The 27,080-nt window shown below is 35.3% G+C and overlaps 1 protein-coding gene across 1 annotated transcript in view; it reads right to left on the bottom strand.

The window, feature by feature from the left end:
* Positions 1 to 27,080, bottom strand: part of IQCM (IQ motif containing M) — a 106,282-nt gene that overhangs the window by 47,652 nt on the left and 31,550 nt on the right. The window contains 5 exon segments of the mRNA XM_050896410.1: positions 13,743 to 13,877; positions 16,761 to 16,905; positions 18,289 to 18,398; positions 18,401 to 18,462; positions 24,183 to 24,221. Of these exon segments, the coding sequence (XP_050752367.1) occupies positions 13,743 to 13,877; positions 16,761 to 16,905; positions 18,289 to 18,398; positions 18,401 to 18,462; positions 24,183 to 24,221 (491 nt within the window).

The following is a 27,080-nucleotide window of genomic DNA, read 5'->3' as shown; positions in this document are numbered from 1 at the left end:
TGTATTCAGTTTTACTGTGGCTAAATATACAACAGTTAGCTCAGGTAAAGAATATTTTCTATATTACATTATGCATACAGAAAAAAACAAATTCCTAACGGGGAGAACACACCTATTAATTGTTGAAATAATTTTGAGCGTAATTTTTTTTTTTCAGTAGAATTCTGGAGTACAAAACATCTACATTGTAACTGTTGCTTAACAAGCATATGCATTTCAAGTATACACATTTTCTTAAAAGGTAACTATAAACAAAAGGACTCTGGTAGAGTAAATTTATATTTGCCTATTCTGTTATTATAAATTATGTGATCTTTCCAAATAGAAACATTGGAATAATTAAACTAATTTTCCAAAATTATTCTAGTATATTCAATTACAGATTTTAATTATTTTGGAGAAATAATTCACAGTGTTAATGAAAGAGACAGTAGTTAGAATCATGGCAGAGTATGGGTTTCATGTTTCTGCATTCCATAAGCCTTATTAGAAATGTAAATCAAATATTTGATGAATACTAAGAGCCTATTGGGACATTAAAATGAATATTACCATTGTGACTCTGAGAATCAGGCTGAAGTATAACAGAAGTCAGTTAAGGTAAGTGGATTTCAGTGCCAAAGGGAACATTAGCTGTTTTAAAGAGGCCTCTAGAGTATTATCCAGTATTAAATATGAAAAAATAGATGTTTAAATAACACTCAGGTTGTGACACAAACCAACAAAAGACACCAGAATTTCAAAGTTTCAGCTGTTACTTCATATAAACTAACCTCATCTCCCACGTTGATAAAAATTAACTGAGGACAGCAGGCTGGTGGGGAACATGTAAATGGCATATGGGAGTTAACTCTGAGTCTCCTATGTTATCCCCTAATCATTCACCATTACAATTAATGAGCATTTTGCCACTGCTTTTGAAGAGAGCAAGTCCTAATGTTGGCCCTGGCTTATATCTTAAAATATGATTTTGTATTTAATGTTCAGTAAAAGCATCCAAAGCTCACCATCTTCTACAAAGGGCATTCTGATAGCCTGAAAGGTTAAACAGTTTTCAGTAATTAAGCCGGTTCTACATATTTATATTTCACACAGTATATAGTATTTTGAAAACTGTGCAAGCTGAAATTTATTCTTTCTAGGAGATATCATGCTTTAGAGAAGGGGTAAATGGAAAACATAGATGAGCAACATCTCCTAAGGCAACAAAGGCTGTGTCAGGGAAACAACTATTACACATGTTATTCCATCTCAGGTTTTCTACAAAGCACCATGGCCCATTACTTCTTGTGAATGTTTAAGACAAGATCTACCTCAATTTTAGGTTCATTTAAAGGGATGGAAGAGTTACACCAGCTAGAAAAAAACTATAAAAATTCTGTGTGCTTTACTACCTCCTAATTGGGGTATACAAATGCTATCAGTAGTCTTGGGGTGAAGAGATAACTCTACGCCTTCAAAATTGTTTAGGTCATGAATGAAGTGTGAAGATAAATTAGGAACATGTTTGCGTTTGACAGAACCAAGGTTATAAACAGTGATCCTCTAAAACGTAATGAAATTTCCACCTTTAAAGGTGGCAGAAGATAAGCTACTATGCCAAATTTTTCACCATTGGGCTGAATGTTCATGCAGGTGATAGTTCTTGTGAAATTTTAATTATATATGAGCTGAACTCAGAAGAATAAAAGAATTTCATATTGTTCTAAGTTGAACTTTTGTACTTTTTGTACCAAAAAGTCGATTTACCTATTAGGATTCATAATCAGACAATTTTGGGTAGTTATCTCCATTTTCTACATTCTTCCCTTTCCTTGTCATTTCTATAATTATATCTGTGGCCAGTACCTTTCATGAGCTATTATGTTAAGGTATCACTGACAATGTATTTAGTAACAGAAAATGTACATGTAGATTTCCTCTGCATGAGGTATTGTTTGAACTACTCCACATTCAAGGGAAAGGAAGAACCAGTGTAATAAGCATTTTTTTTCCTAGTGCTTTGACAAAAGGCCTAATTCTGCCCTGGTTGATCAAGGGGCCACAGTTCTGAAGGGTACCAAACCACAATCTGTCACACAGTCTAAACATATCTCTATGAGCTTTTGAAAATCCCACTTCTTCCATGTACAAATGTTCCATATGAACTTGGCAATATAAAAGCAGTGGCTTATATTTAACAAATACAAGTTTACACTTAGCAGTGGCTTCCTGGTCATTTCTGAAAGTAAAAAATTTCTTTTCCTGTATCGTTATTGTCAGCAGGAGGTTTGTTTTCAGCTGCAGGAAGCGTAGGATCAAGCTGTGAAAGTCTAAATAACTTTTGTTATCCAGGTGCAATTTTGTTTTAAAATGGCAAAGACTTTATGCCATGACAGACAGCAAAATTAATAAAAATGTAATTTCTATTCTGGATCATGCAATTTCAAATGTTTACATGTGTCTTTAACACAAAACATATCATTAACCCTGTTAAATCCATACAACCAAAACAGGGTGGTTCCCACTAATTCCTCTACAGTGAGATTCTTTTCTGACTCCTCATTGGAAGAAAGTTCTGGAAAAAAGCATTCCTGAAACTGTCAATAAAACAGAACATTGTCAAAATGCTCTCTCATAATAGATTGCCAATTTTCTCCTTGACCTAGGAATACTGATGAAATTGATAAATCTTCATAAAATATCAGCATTTTCCAGGGACTTTCCTGCAATTGTTACTACAGAATTTAATGGAATGGACCATAAGTAAAGCTGTGTAACACACATGCTGCTTTTTTTTCCAGGATAAAGACATTAATAAAAATCTTAATTTTCAATTCTTAGGTTTTTACCTAGACCCTTTCTGTTACATTCAAATAGCCTTTCAGTACTGGAAAAACAAAATAGCAAAAGCAGCTTTAGTAACTGTTTTCATTATACCAGCATAAACTTTCAACTTAAGTTTTACAGACTTAATCTGCTATCATGAACTGTTTCAAAAAAGGGATATAAGTGACTGAAGTAATTATTTAATTACTTTCACACAAATATTTAACTCAGTGTGACAGTGTTATGCCAATACTTAAATGAGAGTTGCCCATATGTCTCTGAACCTATGGCCAAGACCAATTGTTTGGAGTGATGAGCTTAATTTGAATCAGTTTTTCTATTAGATGTCATTGGCCTCTGGATTTAACCCTACAAGTGAGCTACTGTCTGTATATTTAGAAGACAATACACTTTGAAATATCTATTTGAGACTTAATCATTCAGTCTGGAATGTTTTCTAACAAAAGAGTTACAGATATTTTATCCATCATTGTATTAAGCTACATATACCATGATTGCATGTTCTTGGATAAGAAACAAGAAATCTAGATATAGGTATTATTAATTTTTTTTCCATTTAAAAGAAAACATTTATTAATATAGAAATGCATAAACCCATCATTTTTTATAGTTTTTAAAGTGGCAAAAATATATTAAGTGCAGTTTTTAGCTGACAGTGTTGATGACTTACTTTAAGAAAATGCAGTCTGTTGATGGGTATCCTAAAGTATTCAGTCATCTACCACACAGAGATTTATTAGATGCTGTCTTGAACTACAGCAGAGACACATCTTGGATCTTATTCTCCATATATGTTCTAGAGACTTTGTTTCAAGAATTTGGATGGTTATCACAACATTATATAAAAGGGATCCAACGCAAGGGGTGCAGTTTCAAACAACGGATTCAAAAGAAATTACCACAAGTATGCAGCTTGCAGCACAACTTAAAGAAATTAAAATAATAATTCATGAACCAGAGGAGAAAACTCCAACAATGATGGTCACGATGATAGATGTCCCCAGTGCAGAAACATAGCTTCTTGCTGGGTGACAGACAATATTAGCGATACTACACTAAAACTCAGTTTCAGATAGAATAGCAGAACTGAGACCAATGTAATCCCAGCAAGCCAAGTAACAGAAAACCAAAAAGTTACTCACCATCAAAACTGACAATCAAGTCTGTTTTCTTTAGGAGCAACACAAACGTTGATAGCCAAATCACATGCTGGTAGAAGGACTGGTAATTCTCTAGGAGAGTTATACGGTTAAAGAGGATGTTTTGTGTTGATTTTGATCGAGCAGATATAACAGTTGATAGCCAGACAACTATTTCATCCTTCTACTGAATAGAATGCAAAAGATGATTTAGAGGGAAAAAAAAAAAAAAATTATTCACTAGATCAAGAACTACTACTTCATATAGAGTTACTACAACAACAGAATGCAAAAAGATATAATCTGAAAGGAAACAAAGGTCTTGGTAAGTCTTGATACACAGAATGCCTAAATGATAAAATTCACATAACTATCGAGCTCTTTAATTATATTTTTTGTAGTTGTGTCATTTTTAAACCGCGTGTGAAAGGGGCAGAATAAGCTCAAGATATTTGTCTGGACATGAATTTAACAGAAATGGTTTATATCAACATCAATTGTTGATATCACAAATGGTTGATGTGATGATATTGCACAATATAATTTTGCTAATAGAATTCTTTTTTCTTTAGGTTTGAAGGGTGGATGAGTTGTTTTATAGAGGACTATTCTTCAAAAAGGAAGCATATCTAAGTCAATCAAATGATTGATTAAGTTTATGCCATCTAACCTGAGAGAGCTTTAAATACAACAATGGATTGCAGGAACACATGACAAGACATTTTAAATAACAAAATGTTGTTACTCAAATAACTTACATAACAGCAGAAGGCAAAGACTAGCTTTGCTGAAGTAAGGAAAAATTTAAGAAAATATTACAAATAAAGTGTCAAGCAGATGACAGCATAGAACAATCCTGTTATTTTTAATATAATGTTGTATAGACCAATTTTACAGTTAAAACCATTTTGCTGTAGATCTTATTTGTTCCACTTTACAAGGTTCTTTTGCCACTGTTTTCAACTGGAAAAGGATCCTGTATAATAACATAGAGTTAATCAGCAAAGTAATTTTAATGGGGCAAAGCCCCTATGCCCCTACTTTTGTAATCATGACAAAAAGCCGAATGTTGGTATTACTGATAGATTAGAATTTGCCTAAAATGTGTCAAGTTATCAAAACCTAACAGGAAAAAAAACAAAGCAAAGTTAAGATTTTAGGGTTCTAGTAAACAAATTGGGCAGTTTCTCTACTTTGACAACTACTTTTCAACAGAAAAAGCAAGTCTACTTTTTGTTTAAAAGCCTTTGTACGCTACTCAGTCTCCTGCACACATTCACTGCTGACAGAAAGAATTCAAGGACATTTTTTCATGAGTAGTACCTGTCTCAACAGGCAACAATAACTAGCTGAAGTTGAGTACGTGTGTGTTAGGTACGTGCCTGGAGGAGAGAACTAAGTATGAGTGCGGATATGCATACACATATGAAAGACAGACAAAAAATAAGCTGCTCCTTAGAAATCACCTATTGGATGATCATGGGTGTAAGAACTTGTTCTGAGCTAATTTTAAATAATTCAGGCCAAATTTCTAACACCAATTCAGTATACGATCAGAGACAAATAATCTAAACTTTTTTCTGTTTTTCTCCATCTAAGAAATGAGAATAATATATACTTATCTACAACACAGCAGTATTGGAAAGATTACTGTGCTTTTAAAGTATGGATAGAAATCACAAAAAAAGATGAAACTCTAACATAATCCGTAAACTAATACATAAACTGGATATTAGAATGATTCTCCCTTCATAGTTATCAAATAAGATGTTTAAACTCTTTACATTCATTGCCCTGTCAAGAGATCTTGGAGTATGGGAGCAGCGATTATTCACATTTCCTCCTCTTTAACAAGTGATTTCTGTTCACTGGATATAGATCTTTTTTATTTCAAGATATATTATGCAAGCCTTCAATTTTATTTTCATATATTCTATACTATACATACATATCCACATATCTGTATATTTGCATGGTACTGTTCATATACTAAAATATATTATAAATATTACAATATATATTTTAATAGGAGTGATAGTTAAGTCAATTTATATAGTCCATTTCCTCACAGACAGCAAGAAGTTCTTCGAACTTTTAAAACCTAATATATATCTTTCTGACCAAGAATACTGCAATGATAAATATTTTCATGTATTATGGGAGAATAAACCTTCTTAAATCATGTAAAAGACATATTTGTAGCAATAAATGGTGAACATTTAATTTCTCTCCCACATACTTCTATTCTATGCTAGAATTTGTGAATCTCTCAATAGCTACCTAATCTTTAAGCTCATATTTTCCGCTGACTCATTTTTTCTTATTAGGGTTCAAATATCCTACTCAAACGGTGGATAAATACTTTCCTGTCAAAACTGAGATGAAGTATAGAGTGAGGTCTCAGAGAGGTCTGTCCTGAGTCCGGTTCTATTCAATATTTTCATTAATGACTACTAAGATAATGGAATAGAGAAGACACTTATAAAGCTTGTAGGTGACACCATGCTGGAAGGAGTTGCAAGCACTTTACAGGAAAGCAGTCAAACTCAAAATTATCTTGATAAATTGGAGAAATGGCCCAAAGTCAATAAGATAAAATTCAATAAAGACAAGTGCAAAGTAGTAAACTTGGAAAGAAATAATCAAATGCTCAAAAATGGGGGAAACTGTCTAGGCAGCAATAAAGATTTGTGCTATAGATGACAACAAACAGAACGGCAGTTAACAACACGATTGTAAAAAGAACAAATGTCATCCTGAGATGTTTTAACAGATACGTTGCCATTCAGGCATAAGAGGTGATGAACCTGCTCCATCAGTATTGGTGGGCCTTCAAGAGCAGTTCATCCAATTAAGGAACTAAAATCAAATTCTACATGAAAAAAAAGTTTAAAAAGCTGAAGCCATTAAAACACAAGTAAACTTGATGAGTTGTCTTAATGGAAGGCACTTCATTTTTTACTTCATGTGGATACTAACACACCAACAGTCAGAGATTTCAACAGGTGAATAGGATCCACCCACAGCAAAGAGGAAACCTGAGGCCAGAGACAGATGAGGATGAGCTGGAGACAAATCAGTGTGTGTACACTGCTACAATACTTTCATGTTTGTCCATAATAACGAAACTGGGACTGCCTACATGTACCAGTTGATGATTTGGAAAATCTCCTAGATAAAGAGTCCACAAATGCAAAATAGACAAAGCAGCATTATGGTTATTTGTTAATCATTTCAGTGTGGCACACTTGCTAATTTACTTATATCTTTAAAAAGGTTTTAAAATGTGTGGGCTATTGTATCAAGGGAATGAATTGTGCTTGATATTATTGCATGAAATATATTAGCAAACTGAGCCACTAATATTTATATAAAAATATAAATTCCCTGTAGTGACACTAATGAAAACACAAACTGCCAGGTGGAAAGGGATGCGGTCTGATGAAATTGTCTTTCTCGGCCTGAGACAGGCCAAAGTGCTAAGAGAGAAGATAGGCAACTTGATCAAGCCACTCTATTGCAGTGATCCTAAATGGTGTCATTAGAGAGAGCAGGGAAAAAACCATCCTAAGCTTCAGTCAAGAGGTTACACCCCACAAATTTGTGATAAGCACTTACAATGAAAAATGCTGGCCCAGGGAAGGTCCTTTCTCCCTAATCTTCAGCCAGATGGTCCCAGAAGCAGTCAGACCAGCATAAATACTGCTCTGTGTTCCACCACTGGCCATACACGGATGGATAAGTACTGCAATCCTGTCGTGCTTCCCACTCATAACCTGCCACTGGATTCACTGTGAAAGGTATCATCCCTCCTATATTTGGGGGTAGAGAGACACAGCTGGCATAGAAAACTAGTCAAATGTAAGGACTTATACTCTGCCTATACGGGTGTAGAGAAGTTCCATCATTTAAATTTAAAAATGCCCCAACTTTCTTTAAAGCATATTTGACAATGCATCATTATTTGTACAATCTATTGGTATTAGGATAGTGCTCAGGAGCCCTAGGCACAGAACAAGACCCTCAGTGCCAGATTCTAACACAGATGGAACAAAAAGCCAGTCCAAGATTTTATAGCTTAGGTATAAGAGGGAGAGACAAGACAGGAGAATATAAACAAGACAGCATCAGTCTGGCTGACAGGCAGCAGTGTCAGCATACAACTAGTTCAACTGTTGTCAATTATTCTGTAGACATTGTAGCAAAGGAGAATTTTAAGGAGTAAATTTACTTCTCAGATAGTTGCATTGTTGTTCCAAAGTAGGTTTTTAGAATAATTTTAAATGTGATGCAAAATGTGAACAGACTTGCAAAAACTCTCTTCATCAACTAAGTAGGACATTTGTTTTGTTTAGGTCTCAACTTTATTATCAAAACGTCTTAATAAATCCATAATGATGTTTCGGACTATTATTACTGTCAAAAAGAAATAACATTTTAACCATGTTAAAACAAGGTTGGTGGCTGGCCTAGGGTACTCTGGGCTGTGTGGGTAACCCAAACTGAATTTCCTGTTCCAGTTTGCCAACCCCAGGAGGAGCATACTGATGATATGCTAACAGCAAAACACTCAAGCAAATTAAGTTCTTCAGCACGAAATTTACCTTCCTTTAGAAGGAAAAAAACAAAAAGAGAAACACAGGCTTATGTTTGTATATACGTGGTAGGTCAGAAAGGATGCTTGTGGACAAACATTGATTAGATAGCTTTTGGATCCAGCAGGGATCCTTGCATGCTTGTTCACAAACTTTCAAATGTTGTGGGAGTTCTTCAAACTTTTAAACTCATATTAATCTGTAATTCTTTTGGGAGAGTATCAGCAGTCAAGGAGAGGGGTATACTATACATATTTTATTTCCTTTTGCTGCAGTTGATAGTGAATGACCCACAGTCTTTAAGACTTGAAGGGATCATTAGATCAGATTTGCATTTAGCCTTGATCCAGTAACCATTACGTAGGAAATGCAAAGCTTTGCAATAGCTCTATTAAGACATTTTATTAATGCATCTATTCATTATTACTAACTCAGTTGTAGAGTTCTTCCACGGTGGAATTTAAATTTCTTGATGTTATATTTGGCTTAAATGGTCATAATGATAGCCTGCGTCTGCCTCAGGGCTCATTACCACATCGGCGTGGAGAACATTATTAAACAACAGTACAATGAAAGAAACTCCCCAGTATTGTGTTCTGCCAGATACGAGAGCTATTACACCTTTGTTCCTATTACAGTATTCATAGCTTCCTGTTGCTTGTCCTGTAAGATTTTGTGTAATGAAAAATAAACAGTTTTAGGAGGCAATTTCCCATCAGTGATGCAGGAAGCATGTTTTTCTTCAGAATGTGCACGGCACTCAACACAGAAGTGTCCTGCTCTATAAATAAGGCTTTTCTGGCATGACTGCAACAGAAATTGCTATTAGGTGTTGTTTATATTTAACAATTTATGCATAAGATGTCACAAATATGAACTACAGTAAGGAAGAACTGAGAGAGAAAATAACTGCAGGGTGCATTGGGGAAAGCATCAGTCAGACAGTGCCATTTCTGAGCTGAACTTCCAAAAACATGAGAGCTTTCCAAAAGCCCCAGTAACAGGCACCAGTTATCGTGGAACAGCCCAGTGGGACTGAAAAATGATGAAGGTTCAGCATGAGTCAAGCTCTGAACCACAGGTTGTGACAAGGGCAGTGTGGGACTGCTCTAATACCCTCTATTAGCTTCATGCAAGGAAGCACATCCTGGGGAACTTCTGCATCCCCCCTTCCTGTCTGCAGCTTGAAAGGGAATTGGCATTGGCTTTAATGAAGACACATTGCTTTGACGTGTCTGCTAGAGTTCATTGTTTTGCACTATCATTTGTTGTTTCAAATCAAGCCAGACCAGTCTGCAACCTAAAAGCTCCTGTAAAAAACCTTACCTTCCACTAATATATGAAAATTTAAATATATGAATATTCTGGACACTTCAGTACTTAAATGAAAAGATGGTTTACTATCTCCCTGCAAAGGCAGAACAATCAGCAATGAGGCAAGGCTAATATAAATTGAGATGGCTTATAGGCAACAATTCAAATTCAAGTAGAATATGTTATAATTCATATCCTTAGCCTAAACACTGGATATTTTGTATAAATACAAGACTAGTTATCAAGATCACAAATATGAAGATGGAAAAATCTGTTTTTTAGTAGAGGCAGCTCAGAAGGGCCAATTGCAGAAAAAATCCTTACTGTGTTTACATTTTATTTGAAAATACTCCAGTTATCAGGATGCTGCAACTGTGAACAGTTTGCCTTAACAACAGATACCAGGATCAGCTCACAACTATTTACCTAACCCAGTCTCAACCAGCGTTAATAGCAGTAATTCCAGCGACTGCAGAATACATTAAATAACAAGGTATTACTGCTAGACTCCTCAGCAAATCTAGAAGCAAAATAACTAGCAGTCCCAGCATCTAACCTACATGCATGCATAGCTCCTCTGAACTCGATGTAAATATATACCTGAATAGAACATGTAGCACTTTGCATCAGAGAAAAAAGGTGTATTTAAACATAGGCTACAATACTGCTTTCTGAAAAATATTTAAAGACATTTTTCATAACAATTAGGTATAATTTCAATGGATACTTCAAACATATGGTCAAAATTGATTGGTTCATTACCTCTATTTTTCCTATTTTATTCAAACAAAGTACATCACTGTTGCACTGAGGTTTTCTCCTGACTGCATAGTGCATGGCATTCTGCTTTTCAATAGCAGAATAAAGTAGCAGCACAAATTGTTTTGAAATATGATGAAATAGCATCATTATTTGTGTATGAAATCTAAAAATCACTGTACTATGACCTTGATTTTAATTGGCTTTTTCTTAAAACCAGCAGCTAAACCTCGTCACTGATAGAAAACCATTCAATTATTTCTAGTCAGTTCCTAACTCCTCAGTGAGCAATGTGTTAGCTAGTAATGCAGTCACTTATTTTTCCTCACACTGTGGGGAACAAGATATGTGTAGATACATCTAGAGAATCATTTGTGGTTAAATTCATTTGACCTAAAGGAAGCTCCCTTTGTTCCCCAGAAGTTAAAAAGCAGATTTCAAAAGGAAACCACAGACACGTTTTTCTGTATAAGCCTCCATTCAGCACTCATAAGTCCACTCCAGGTACCAATGTCTTCTTTAGTTCCCGACAGCATCGTTACTATAGTCTCATTTGGTCAAATTGTTGTATTAGCTTTGCTTGTATAAACACAGAGACTCAAAACAGTATGTCTAGTAGCATTCCATATATTCCATATTTTTTCTATTCCACCTAATATTTCCAATTCACGTTTCGCAGGTATTTTATAACAGATATTCTTCTTTCCTATTTTGACAGCAAGCTCTTTGTTATATAATTATGAATATTAGCATTTTGCTACAAATATCCTTGTTTTATTCTGATAATTTTACTATCTTATCTTCAGTGTCTAACCTTTACATCAAATAAGCAGATCCCATACAAATCAGATTTGTAGTTATGTATGACTGATGTAATTAAAACTCTCAAGAGAACATGTAAAATAAAAAGTCTTCAAGCTTTTCCTGCCTAAATTATTGTTAGCCAAAGAGAGTACTCATCATTTCATTACTGGAAATGGAAAAGTGACAGGACATTTAACATCTGGGCACTTATTTTCACAGGCCTTGTTTTTCAGCAATGTTTAGATTCATAAAAAAAAAAGACAACAGTAAGAGTAAAATGAGATGGAAAAATTTTCAAGATAAAATCTGAATCTTTTTTTTCCCCTTGTGCTCAGAATAAATAGCCACAAGGCCAGGGTCCCTTTTCTTGTTTTAACCTTCCATGAATCGGTCACATGGCCATACAGGATGCAATGTTCACCCAAAAAAGCTCAGTATAGTAATTATCAGTAGATCTCTCCACCATTCTGCCCAGACACATACACCCCACCTCCTCCTTATCTTTCCGTTCCTGAATAGGCGGTCTGATGGTATGGGATGCTCTGCACTGGCACAGAAGACAGTTGCATCAAATCAGTATTCAGCAATTCAAAACATTCAACCAGTTGCAGTGTCTCTTCCAGGCAATTTAGCAAGGTTATACTCTCTTAATAACTTATCTTCAGAAATAATGACATTTGTATTATAAAATCGAGAAAGAGAGGGCACTTTACAGATAAGTGCCATTTATTCAAAATGCTTCCATGTTAGAAATCATTTTATGGGTGCCCTTTGGACACAGGCACATCTCCACGTTTCAGCAATTATTCATCATTTACACGTTCATAATTTGGGAGAGTTTTGAACTCAAAATGAATAAGAAGCCTACACACTGCCTCAAATGGCCGAACAAGCCTTGATGACACTTCATAGCTAAAAGACTCTAAATAAATTAAATAATGAGTGGGGAAGCATGAACCTTTCCTAGTCTGTCTGTGAACACAGTGAAAAGTAGCAATAGTCTCCCAAATCTAGGATATAAGACAGAAATCTGTCTCACAGTCACAAAATATCCTGTTACCATAGTGATGGGGACTGAGCAAACGACTAAAAATACCTGGTCTTATTCACACTGTCTTAGGAATGTGACCTAAATGACATATAATACATGATTTTCCATGAGAGATTAATTGCGTTTACTAGGAAGCAACACTGAGAAGCAGATAATGTGCAAGTATGGTGTGTGGTCAGGCATTCAAAGAGACCACCTTCTCAAAGATGCAGCTTGAACAGAGAGCTGGCTGGAAGAAAGCATACAAAAATAAACTACATGTAGGTCATTAACAAATCAAAAGTACCAATTAAACATGGGTTTCTCTCACTAAACAAAGCTGCAGTTTAAAAGCATTCTTTGGAATTGCTGATACATAAAATTAACTGTAACCTCCAAAGAAGATCACTGTCTGCAAGAATCTCCCAGTTGTGATGACTGTCAAACTTAGGAAGACACAGAGGTAATATAAACTCATGTTTAGACCAGCTTGGGTTCACAGCACCTACACATGTCAGTACAAACCAAAAGTGTGCTACTAAAGTGTGCTAGAGGAGAAATTGCAAGTGGCATCTCCCACCTCAACTTGTGAGGTGCCCAAAGAGGCTGTCTTCATAAGTCTCACCCAGGAGCTGCTGCTGCTCCTCTACACTAAGAACGGAGCATTGCAGGCTCCTCCACTGACTGCCTTGGGAAAAAGAAAAGCCAGAAGGAAGATGAGACTCTAGATTTATTTGAAGGGCTTAAACAGTTACAATTTTATTTCTATTTTTAAAGGGTAATGATCTCCCTCCTGTTTACCGTACAGGATATCTTGATTCTTGCCTTGTGACATCTTATTTTGTTTACAAACATTCATAGATGAATGTAAAAGTTTGTTGGGCTGAGCTGTTTAAAGATGTTGGAAGGCAAGCACCACTGAGTTTACAAAGGGGGCAAATGTTTTGCCTGGAAACATCTGCAAGTGCAGACCTGCCACAAAATTGCTCTACACCCTCTTAAGTATATTTCAAGATAGTACGGGATTATATTCCAGCATTGTTAGACACAGTGAAATTCTAGAAAATGTACTTTATTTCGAGTATAATGATAAAATGCTGCATTTTGAAAAAGATCATCAACATCAGGTAGGGTTTGTCCTGACTATGCTTTTAAGAATAGTAGCTTCTTTACTCAAGCAAGGAAAAAACAAAACAGCAAAAAACCCAAAGCCTGTGGCATCTGCAGTTGAAATTTTGTACCATTGCAAAGCATTTTTAAGAAACCACTTACCTGGACAGACAAGCTGGAAGACACGCTGTGTTCCACTAGCAGATATTGAATATCCACAGTCTCTCAAAAATTCAGGCAGATCATTTCTGTCCATCTTTTTGTCAAATTCTCTCTTGGAAAACATTGTTTCATAAACTGAAGAGAAGCTTCCGTCAGCCACATATTTACACTAAGTTATTAGGCACTGATTTCTTTTAGAAATATTTTCTTCAGAATCTTTTCTTCTTTTTTAGAACTATTTTGTTCAGAATCAAGTTAATATGCTTGATAAACTTAGTTAGTATGAAAACTTAGGCCTATGCAGAGGTCACTAAAGTGAAACTCACAGATCATCCTTACCAAATGCAAAGGGGAACAGTTAGGCTGAAAAACATCTCTTGCCCATATTAGAATTTCTCAGTGTGGAAAGGTGATGGACTCTGCAGAACTAGGCTGGTAGAAAGAGATCGAGGTAAGTAGATAATTAGAGTGGTTAATATTCTTTTTTACTTGGCAGATATGTTCAACCTACCTAAAGCAGTACACTAAACTGCTCCTCCTAGGGTAAAAGGCAAGGGGAAAACTCACAGTGTAAGACATTGTCCCCAGTATTATCGTAATGGAAATGCCCATAGATGCCTTGCCACAGCTACTTTAAAAAAGAACAAGGAGGACTTATACCGGTAAGCTAACAGTTAATTATTTTCTTGATAAATTTAATATATTAAATAATATACCTTCAGTCAAAGAGACTAACTCAGAGATAGGTGTTGTGTGATTTATTTTGTACTGCTCAGGGAAGAAAAAGTACTGAATAAAAATAAAAAACTTCAGAGTCTCCTATACTTTCACGTCCACAGAACATTTCACCTGATCTACCTAAGCTCACAGATTTTTGCAGAATTGGTGCAATTCTGCAAATATTTCTCCCGGAGAAACAGAGGATACTAGTCTAGCTGCTTTACTATTAATTAACAAAACCACCAGTTTTCCTGTAAGAATTAACAGCAATAGATCCTATTACACTCTATATTATGCATGAGCATCTATAACATGTCTCTTTCTGTCTTCAAAGCAGAGCAAACTAATGTCAATTTAACATTTCAGGAAAACAGCATCTGTCTTTTAAGACAGAGTTTGCGCTCTAGTCTTTGAAGACCATAAAGACAAAAAAACAAAAAAAGACAATACATTGGGCTGCAGCATAGTATCACATCTACAAACAAAGCACCTTTGAAGGTATAAATTTAAGACTTCCTATTAAAGCATCAGTGACTCAACCATCAACCAGCATTTCATTACAATATGAAGAGTAGTACAAACTTTTCAGTCAGACAGCATTAGACAGTATGTTATTAGTTACACAGCCTAGGATAAGAATATACCTTTTTAGGAGGATATGGGTTATGTTTTAGGAATCAATTAGTTTTATTGATTTTTTTTTTTCCTAACACATGGGGAAAATCAAATTTTATATATATATACATTTCATATATATATTTTTTTTCTATGTCATGTTAGGAATAGAAGACCTGATTATGAAATTTAGTAGTCAAGACTGAAACTATACCATGAATCTTCAGATTACATGATTTGCATCAGTAAGGCATTTGGAGGGAACTCAAAGCCTAAGCACTGAATATGTTCAAATTAAGTATTACAATCCTCCTACTTTATACTGAAGTATAAAGCTTTATGAATGCAGTATTAAAGGACTGAATGGAAATGGGAATCAAGATATAAACAATTAATACATATCAAGCTCAAAACGCATAAGAATCAATTAGAATCTAATTTCAGTATTTAATGGGTGGTACATTTTTATTTCTCTGGAATGCTAATGCCTATTTAAAGGAGAGAAAGAAAAAAAAAAAGCAGTACATTTCTAACACTTAAGTATGAAAATGGTCACCTAAGTTCAACTTGCAGTATTGTGTTTTGATGCATGGTTGAAAACTTATACTAATTCTCTTTTTCTCAGCTTTTTCCCATGAGGTAAGCTATTTTCTAGTGTACACATTCATCTAATCTTAAATATCCTCTGTGATGAAATGGCCACCTCTTACTCTGGAAGAGGAATTTGAAGGGCAATGGATCAGACAAAAAGAAAGTTTAGATTAAATTTTGCAGTCTAAACTGCTTTTTATTTTCCTTAATATCTTCATATAATCCTTGGTGTGATAAGGACTACACAAATAGAAACATTCAGAAGAATGCAGAAGGCAGTGAGCAGAGCATCTGGAGCTAAGGAACAGGCAGTTTTGGTACTAGTCAACTATTTCCTCTTCTTTCAACACTTCTCTGCTTATGTATCAGGAGAAGCAGCCCTTGTGTCTGTGCACTCTTGATTATGCCTTCAAGCTATTATCATTTATGCTTCTCCTGACCATTGCTGTTTATGCTATTGTGTGCGTCCACGAATTTCCTACCATACAGCTGAACAACATCTATCTTGTCTACCACACTTGCTTGACTGTACAGTGAGCCGTACAAGTTATTTATTTAATTACGAGAGATGTTTAAGTGCTATTCATTTTCCACACAATCCCCCAAAAATACAATAGGGCAATAACACTAGGGAAAAAAAAATTGGCAAGAATGAATGAAAAGGATAAAGTGTTAAGAAAATTGTGATGATACTTAGTTTTGCACTTTCTCACCTACTATCTCATTACAAATCCTCCTTCCTGACAGTTTGTGACACTGCCCATCATTTAACAGTTAACAAAGTCTAAGAACCGCAACACAATGACACAATCACAAAGTGCAGTGTGCAAGAGATAAAATAGTTAATGATAATAGTTAATAATTAATCTCCTCATCAAGTGACCAGGAGAATCTCTTTATTCAAGCTAAATCCTGCAGTTCTGCAGTGCCAGAATGACATCTTAGAACTGCAGCTGTGCATATGGAGACATGAAATCTTCCTTGCACCAAAAATCACTTTAAAATAATTGTGTTGCAGACATGGAATATTACTTAAGAATAGACAGACACTGAAATTAAAAGATATTTCTATTAAAAAATGGGATGAGTTACATTTTTTCTTGTCCATCCACTCCTCTAATTCAAACTACCGAAGTGGTGTAGAGAGATCCAAAACATCAGCTCAACATTTAATGCGGTGTATCATTTTACAGTAGTACCTTACAACTGCTGGTAGGGATGGTCCACGACTTGTAGACTGTAATAACAGATATCTTTCACTTTCACTACTGTAAGCAGTGGTAAGTGAAGTACTGTAAGTGAAGGGTGACTAAAGAAACAGATGAGGAGGTGGAACTAAGAGGTGTGCAGCGTATAAGAAAATCTTGGAAGAAAGCAAGAACAAATTCCATTTCTATAAACTCATATGGACAGAAACGTAAAAATAATTACTCCATAGTGCTGATAAGGGATGATCCTTTCCGAAGGTGATTGGATAAAACTATTGGATAAAACTATTTTGTGATAAACACATTTTATCCCAAATTACAGAAGCAGATCAGAAACTATGTGAAATACTATCTGCACATAATCAGAGTCTTGGGGCAAAGACAAGGCTCTGTATCTCAGCAGAGGAAAAGTGGAACAGTGAAAGTTGGCAAGGTGAGAAACTCTTGTGTTCAACATTCATTTTTTTGATTAAAAGTATGTCATGGGCAGAAAAATACATATTTCTTTTCTACAGCCCAGGAGTAGATATCAAGAAATGCTGTCTCACCTCATCATTAATTATATCAGCAGCAAAAACTCCCTCTCCTCCAGTATATAAAGTGAAAGAATATTTTGAAAAGTTGATGATTACCAAATAATGTAACCTGATTTTTATTACTCTATTTTAGGATTCTGGAAAACTAATATAATAGATTGTTTAATGGATTACTTAGTTCCTACTTGACCCATTTATTTGAATTTGGTACAAGTTTTCTTATGGTATGCGTCTTAGATAGGAGGCTTAGGCATCACCAGAAAAATGGTGTCTTAACTGAAGTTATGCAGTCTCCATCAGCATTCAACCTGCAACGTGCATAAGCTCTTTTAACTTGGTATGATCTCTGAGTAGAAGGCAAAAGTGCATATTACGACATTCTAGTATGTCATTTCTCAGGAACTGGCATTTCGTTTAGCAATACTAGATGATAAACATGAAAAACAGTAATTATACTATAGAATCCATGATTTTTTTTTTCAGTAATTGAAGCTTAAAACAGAGTGGGAGAAGAAGAGTGCAATAAACAGTCTGTTAGTTACAGCCTGTTTCTCTACCTGAAAAACTGCAAACCCCAGAATTAACAGTACAATATGCATGTACACCAAGACTCTTTGAAGGCAGAGGGATCAAATGTCACACATGCCATTCTCTTCTAAAAACTATGAGAGAGCCTTCTTCAGATCAAGTAATGGAAATGGGTCCCAGCAGAGCACTCACTATCACTGAATTCTCCCTAACCTTGAAGGTGCAGAACAGTCATGACAGACAGACTAGCTAAGCATGGGGTTTTTTTCACAGCAAAATAGTAATAATCAAGAATTCTTACACTACTAGAATATAAGTGGTACAAAGATTAAACAATCAAGACATTACCTTAATCTTTACTCTCTTGAGTGCCCTGTGTTCAAGGCATCCTCTCACATATCTTTGAATGCAAATGACTGTTTTAAGTACTTCTCTACTTCTAGGATGCTTTCACGAGAAGCTTCGAAGACTTCCAGGTGAGTTACATTTTTCTTCTGAGTTTGAAGGTCGAGGCGTTTGTCATTAGAAATTAAAGTACAGAGATTCATTTTTCAGTTTGGTGGACAAATGTTTGAACTATGAATCAAAATTCTAGAAGAGAAACTGTAATGTGCACCTAAAATAATTACAGAATCATGTAGAATCCTTTTATTTACATGAATAGCTTGAAAAGATTGAAAAGGAACTGTTGGTCATTTACCATCTACAATTACAGAATTAGCATCCAAATCTGCTTGCCAACTGTTCTGCTGCAGCTGCGTAGATCTGCACAATGCCCATGGCTTTGTAAACTATAAGGATTAAGTTATTATTTTCAACGTTGTTAACATTTGAATTCCTATTCAACTGTACAGTTTTTTACAAAATGGAGAACACAAAAAGTCATATTTTGTGTGAAAATACACCATTTCAAAAAAATTAATTTGAGTAAGAATTTACCTACCAGCTCTTACATTTGAACTGATAATATGAACTATAGTAGATAGACACATTGAAACGTTTAAGTGTCTCTTCAATCTGAATGCTAACTTCCATTGATTTTATTAATGCATATTCATTAAAGTTGCCAGGAAATGTCCCCCCCAAAAAAAAGATTTTACAAGAACATAAAAATATATTGAACCCAATCCTTTTCATAAGAACACACCAGGAAATTCTGTATTGGAGATTTTCTTGTCGAAACAAGATAGCAGAAACACCAGAAAAGCCAAGATACTCAATAACCTGAATTGTACATGTATTTGCTACAGTAAAGTTAGTGAAAGTAATTTTAAAACCCTGAGAGCTCTCAACTTTGTCTTGATACAGAATGAGTAGAAAGGAACTCTCCAAAGTTTCATCTCTAGAGTCCTCCTGTGTGATTACTTCACTATGTCCCAACTGAGGAAATGATCAAAATATGTGTGATGAATAATCAAAATGCTAGATTTTGCACTTCAAGCAGTGTAACTGGCAGAAATGTAAAACAAAACGTAGATGAGGATTTTTCATCGACCACATTTAGAGCTTTCTTTTTTTCTGAAGATACAATTGTGAATAGTTAAGGTCATAAGTAGCTGTGTGCTGTGAAGTCAGTTGTAATTTTACTTACCACATCCAGATTGTGCCAAGACTAAACCAATCTGCTTGAAATATCATTGAATTGAGAGGAAAATGTTTTTTGATGTCTGGTCTTAATTAAGCAAGGTGCTAGTCAGATAAAATGCCTGAGAAATTGAGATCTGAGTATTTCTCAAAATCTTGTCTTTTGCTGGGTTTTTTTGTTTGTATTTGTTTTTGAAGTTATACTATATTGGGGTTTTTTTTAAACAAAATAACATAGATGATGAATTTCAAACTGGTTATTTTCTGGTATTCTGTAGCACTTTCTCCCTCTAGCCAAGAGCCTGCAGGATTTCTCATCAGACCATCTTCTTATAATTAAAAAATATCATTTGCACTTATTCATCATTCCACTCTATGCCACGAAGACAAATCTGTTCCATCAATCTTGATCTCTCTACTGGCTAAAAAATCTTTCAGGTATTGCATATAACCTCACAGTACGGGACCACAATTCCACCGCTCACTTATAATCTGATACACCCTCTAACCTTTTCCACTGAACAAAGAATTGAACCCTTTACCAGCTTAATTCAGCTCCATACCAGCAGAGGCTATGCATTTATTTTTTTCCCCAGAGATTCCATCAGAGAACAGCAGCATTTTAATGTGCTTGTAGGATTTCAAAGAAATTGCAGTTTCATAGGTTGCACAGGGAATACCCTGAATGGACTCATCACCACAACTGTTTCTAGACAGGTCTAGCCAGTTTGCAGGTGATGTCTATCTACTCTGAGACATGAGAATGTGCCAAGCATGAGGATATCCAAGGGCTACATCTCTGCACTGATCAAAACCACTGTCTTTGAAGACCAAGGAACAACATCATGTCAGATGGACAGGAAGGGAACTACGTGACTTATTAGATACATGGTTATATAGAATATACACAGTATTTCTAGAGATCATCTTTTTCCAAATTTTGAGAAAAAGTATATCAGAGGCAATTATCTATGTTGGGAGGGCGGATCCCATTGTGCTATCTTAGAGGAAGAAAAGTTGGAAATGTTTTCTTAACATTGTTTTCAGATTTATTTCAGATTCTAGATACAGTTTGACTTTTCAAGCAAGATCCTCAAATCACTATGTAAGTTGAGGTAGAGGTAGGGTATTTGGGGAGGGCAGGGCACTCAAATGGAAGGAGAGAAAGTCTTCCTAAAATCCACAAATTTTTATTATTTTTAATGAAAATGTATTTCAGAACAATTCTGATTTTGTAACCATTACATTCTTTTTTAGATCCATGATAATAAAAATTATATGAAAGATATGGACAAGTAGCTGTTTGAAAGATCGAGTGTACAAGTAAATCATCACTTAGGTACAGCAGCCGTCTGCACTACAGATGTCTTTGTAAAATCAAATTCATGCTGCAGATCTGATGGCAATGCATTGAATGGCTCTTCCTACTGAATTATACATGGGGCTATTATTTTTATAATCTCACAATTTAATTTCATGCAATTTACATATTCTGATTAATAGTGCTGTGTAAAGAAATATTTAATATGCTCTGGCACTGCTGTATAAATAATGTCTTATATCAGTATTTTGTGATGTTCTTAAAGATGAATTTATTTTAAGGTTGTGTTCAAGTTACACTGTTCTTTCTCTTATATGCCACAAAAAATGCATGCTAAACTACCTCTTGCTTAATGTAATTTCTCTCAGTTACACTATCTCTAATGATAACTTTTACAGGAAAAATTATTGTTTTAATAGAAGAAAATAGCTAAACAGAAAAAAAAAGTGGGTTTTATTTAATAAGTGTTTAGAACATACTAGAGCAGAACAAATACCAAGCATGATGTTTGAAAAGGAATTTCTATCAAACAGTTTATCTGCATTAATATATATTCCATCACTTACAAATTTCAGTTCAGATAATGCTACTAATTAGTTTTGGCTGATATTGGAGTATTTTGTATGCCCCATTTATAAAAGCTGTTTGCCCATCTGTTAATAGGTTGGAAGTGATTAAAGGACACTTATTTTGGCTGTTGCAAAGGCCAAATCATTTTAAAGCTGCAAATATGTGACAAAATCAGCTAAAGGTTTGCCAAGTTCAGGACCTGATTTTCTTAAAGAGCTGTGGTGTCTGCTTCCTTTCCCTCCTGCCTAAAGTATCTATGAGTTTTCAGTATATAAAAGCAAAAATTCAGCCTACTGTGATAGGCCACACCTACTATCTACTTGTTTAAACAGAGGTTTTAATAAACTTTGAATTTTTTTCAGATGTCTAGCTAAAAAGCATTTCTGCTGTTTGTATATTAACTTTGAAGCATTGCTTCTGGGATCTTAACTAAAATGTGGCTTACAAGAGCACTCAGTATCACTGTATTTTAATACCTGTGCCTTCCCTTCCTGTCTATTGTTTCATCAGTGTGCACAGGAAAATGAGAAATAAGTCAATATGGGAAATATCAGAGGAAAAAGAAGACAAAAAAGAGGGTAAAGAATTTGGATGAAAAGGACAGTTGTGGACAGTGAGCTGGGAATGAACATCAAACCAAAAACTCTAATGGCAAGAGATTTATGTGTGTCATTATTGCGAGATAATCACAGACTTCAGTTCCTTCTGGGGAAGAGTATTTCAGTCATATGTTTAACTTAAACGAAGACAAGAATTAGCCTTGTACAGAGAGCTGGAATAACTCCTGTATACAATTTACATCCTATGGCCTACCTGAAGGCAAATCTCATGTATTAAATTATACCCTGCTTTTTCTCCATATATTTAACTTGATGCTTTACAGTATCAGGACAGAACCCAAACTGACCCTTACTCCAGATGAAAAGTAGCAATGGAGTTGTCTAAAGAGTATTCAAACTGATATTCTAACCCTGGTTTGACTGCAAACCCCTGAATAATTTTTTTTTTTCTTGACTGGATTTGAACTGTAATACCAAAGGGAAAAGACCAATAACTAACCCTACACTTATTTGCTTCATCTGCAAACTTAATCTTATAAATGAGCAACATAAAGTGCTACCGACGTACATTAAAGACATACCACCTGCTTTGTACTACTTTAATGGAAAATCTGTCAAGCATTTTCTTTAATGATTATATGTCTTAAAAATTCAACAAATGAAAGGATTATCACTGAAATCATATTAATCTGCAAAGGATTAACAGCCTACTGTTGAAAGACTTCATGAACTGCAATAGGAGAGATCTGAAATAAAAAATGCAAAGAGCTTTTCACAAATAGTGCAGAAAGATTGTAGAGGTTGAACCTGCAAAACTGAAAATGGACTGAAACAAAGAATGGTGATGTGAATCAAACACTTTAGCATTGAAAATAAAACAAAATCATAGAAAATGTGCTATAAGCTGTAACATGCTTACCACCTGTATATAGTTTATTCATTTTCTTTGTAAGTTTCTGTGACCAGTTGCACTCTCATTATTATTTGTAATTTTAAACAGATTTAGAGACATTATCTGAAATGTCTTGTTCAAAGAATGAAAAAGAATTTTATTGAACATTCTGAACTTAATGAAACACTGAGAATGACGTCTTGATTTCCTACGGATACAGTCTTCTTTAAGGGATAGAAAGACCTCCCACAGTTTATAAAATACTTTGTCTTCAACAGTACACAGCTTAGTTTTTAGAATTTCAAGACACAAATAGATTGGTTTACTTCTTTGTTACATTTTCCCTGCCTGTAGGACATTAATGAAATCATGGCCAGGCATTTCTTGTTATTTAATGGCCAACAGAGTTCATTTCATCAAACCTCATTCAGTAGTTATCCATATTCATGAAGACACTTAAGGATGTGTTTGATTTTAGCTTTAGTAGGGTTTAAGGATATGCTTAAAGTTAGGCACATACTTAAAATGCTATGCTGAATTTGGATGGAGGCAATTGCATGCTTACCTGAGCTAAAGTTAAAATTAAGCATACGCTTAAGTGTTTTGCTGAATACAGATGGAGTGCTGAACTGGAGCCCAGTGATTACTTGTAAGTGTCAGTATGTTCTCAATCCAGAAATTATCACTTTACAAATAAAATCTGAAGATATGCATATACATAATCAAGGTATGGCTGAGCAGAATTTTGATGACCCAGCTAATTACAATTCATGCAGACGTAAATTAAGAAGGTGATGAAACACTGCTTAAACTCAAAGATACATCCCAAATTGTTCACTCAGGATGTACACAGAAGACAAAATGTGACAGTAAAACAATATGGAGGCATAAAGACAAGCCATAAGGACAGGCACAACAACAGATTTCACTTCCAGTTGAAGACACAGCTTTCAACCTTGGTGGGCCCAGTTTAGTTGGTCTCAGGGCCTGATACTAAAATTTGGCTAGTTTCCTGAGGCTGCAGTGATGCTAATGAGAGGTTAATATACACAAACAGATCTCGTTCATCACTGGAATACACTGAAGAACTCAGAATCACCATTCTGAGGTTTTCCAACTTAATGACATTGAGAATCTGTGGATTCTACTTGGAAATAGTGTAAATGTATGACTAAGACCTATTCATGCTTTCTAATGCCTTTGTCAGTTTTCAATATTAATTTCCAAAAGAAAAACTTTAAAAAATAAGTTTGAAAATAAGTACATCAGTTTCATCTGCTGTCATTTTTACAAAAGATGAATAGGAAAAAAGCACCTCATATTCCTCCTTTCTGACTTAGCACTTAATGCAGCACTCCCCTTTTGTTGACTTGGAAGTCTACTGTAATCTGAAAAGACAAAAGAAAGACCAAGTGAATTAGGTAAAATCTAAGAGAGCTCATAACTGCCATATATTTCAAGAACTGCACATATACTTTAAAAAGTTCTAAATTTAGACCTGACTTACAGCTTTACTGAGCAAAACTAAAAAGTTCAAAGAAATAAACCCAACCTAATCAGTAACTGAAAATGTTAGGGATGAACCTAGCAATACTTTGCTTTAAGCTCAGATGTACAGGTTCAAAAAGGGGAAATATTGCTTTCCCCTTTCCATCTCCTCAATGACTACTCTCTGTCCTGCTACCTTATAATTCTAACAGTGTTTTCATTTAATGAATTATGAAAACACAAAACCCACAAACATTTGCTATCACTTGTATAGATCAGGGTGTCTGGCTTTTGCTGTGATGCTTTCTTATCTGGCTACCTCTTAAAAAGGATACATCATCTGTAAAAGACTCAGAGAAAAGAAAAAAAAAAAAAGAACAATCCAGTATATAACTGAAGCATGTAACTATAACCCCCTCAGATGTCCTTGCCATTTTAACTCCTGTGTTCCTGAAACACAGTGATAAACAAAGCATGTTAAAGAACGAATATCTGACGTCACCCCAAAGTACCACCCATCCCAATATGCTCTTCCTAACAATGGCCAACAAAGGAGTATAGGCAGGCATAAGAAACATGGCGCTTTCAAGGGTGATTCGTCTCCATTATAGAGTTCTGATTATCAGCAGTTTAGTGACTGAGATAGAGGCAGCATCTATAGCCTTATGTACAATAGCCACTGAATAACCAATCAGATATCAAATTGTCTAATCCCTTTTTGATCCCTTTTCTATTTTCAGACTTTGCAACACCTGTGGCTGCCAGATCCACAATTTAATTATGCATTATATGAAAAAGATTTTTGTATTTTTGTTCTAAATTTGTTACCTGATAATTTCATCAGGCCCCTCTAGTTCTTGAGCTAGAAAAACAATATATATTATTCTTTATTAGCCTTTCCCCTACCTTCAAGATTATATTCCTGATCCTTTACCTCTGTTGCCTAGATTTTATGATACTGAATCAATGGATGGTAAAATGGTATATGATATCCATTATCAGTAAATACAGCATGAAACATTTTCCCACCTGATGAATCCCAGCTTATTTAGTCTGTTTTATGACAGAAACTATTCCATATCTCTGGCAATCCCATACACTACCTTCTAGGTTCCTTTTCTTTTTAGCACAGTATGACTGACATGTGGTATTTAAGACATGGGTGTACTGTGGATGTAGTAAGAACTCTATCCCGATCAGCAGCCAGCTACACAGGTACTTTGATATTCTTAGTAAATTCCAATTAGATTATCAGTGCTACACCTCATCTTAGGAGTCTTCCTATCAGTTAAGGACCTGACGCATTCACTCAGCTGAAGGAAAGACTGCATACCTGACAGATGATTTGCTCCTATCCACCTCATGAAAAAGTGAGTCCTACTGGTTGCATGTTTCCACATATTTTTGGCTACCTCATGCTTCAGATCCTGTTCCTGAGTCTCATTTACTCAAACCAGTCTCATATTCAACTGTACACTAGCCTTGCCTATTATCTACCACCTTAGACCCTACCGTGCTCTATGGACTTTCTGATACTTCAGCCCAGCTCCCAGCCGTGCTATTCTCCCAACACTTCCACTGATTCTTCTTCTGACCTCATGTGCTTGGCTTCTGTCACTAACTGCTCACTGTAGCCTCTCTCCACGCTGCTACCTGCCTCGAGGTACACAGATATGGTGATGTTTTCTGTTCAGCCCTAAGTTCTTTTCCTTTCCATACCCAACCTCCTACTGTGTTTTGTACTCCCTTTGGTTAGCAATTTCAGACAACTAACCATAATGATTCCAAGTTGCTGCCTGTGTGAAAATGCCAAATTCAGAGCTCATTCAGGTGTACATGCATATAGTGATTCCCTCCACCAAACGTTTTCACTACTTTTTCAATTACCAGAATGTTTTGATGAACAAATAACAAAACATGATTTTGTTTGAAAAATCAGATGTGGTACATGCTAGATTAACGTCGGCAATGCATTAAGTACAACTAAACCACTCTTTCAAGCATTCTATTTAGCAAATCTACCCACAGAGCCTGAATGCTAGACACTGATTATCATTTTTTAATCAAAGAATGCAGGTTTTAAAGGCTGCAAGTCAGTGCACTGATTTGTATTGCAGATTTCAAGCAGTGAGGTATGAGTTACCCAACAGTTAGAGAAAAACATTCTTCTTAGGAGGTTGCTAATGCACTTCAAGTAATTGCTATTGCAAATAGAAGACCTGGCTCTGCACACCCTTGTTTATTTTAGGATCATCAGCCACCAGTGCAATTAACTGTTATCTGGTGGGAGAGCTAAAATGCATGCACGTGCTCAGGAATAGTCTTATTTAGTGCCTCATTTTGTAGGTGTATAGTTCTTTGTTCATTTATTTATTAAGTTCTGTGTCACCACTGAGTAGTCTTGTCCAGTTTGGTTCGCTTTTATACTAGCTTGCTATATTTTGGTCTTCGCTTCTGGTTTTGATCTAGGGATTTGAGTCCTGAAGTTGCTCCTCCCAGAACTAGAGTGGCTAAAGCCTATCATTTTGTCAACCCCATTCACAGGAAACCCTGTCAGGCGTGTTAGGTATATGCTGAAAGGCAATCTACATTTTAGTTCATGTGGTCTAAAGCCAAGCCAATGCCTAATAAAGTTACCATCTATGATTTAATATGAAGATGAAATTACACATCTTGTGCAATTGAGATGTGACTAGTTATTTTAATGCAGTCTGGATGTTAACAC

The sequence above is a fragment of the Gymnogyps californianus genome, chromosome 4, assembly GCF_018139145.2.
Source record: "Gymnogyps californianus isolate 813 chromosome 4, ASM1813914v2, whole genome shotgun sequence".
Classification (NCBI taxonomy): Eukaryota; Metazoa; Chordata; class Aves; order Accipitriformes; family Cathartidae; genus Gymnogyps; species Gymnogyps californianus.
The sequence above is the reverse complement of the archived record's forward strand: the minus strand, read 5'-3'. Positions and strand labels throughout refer to the sequence as shown.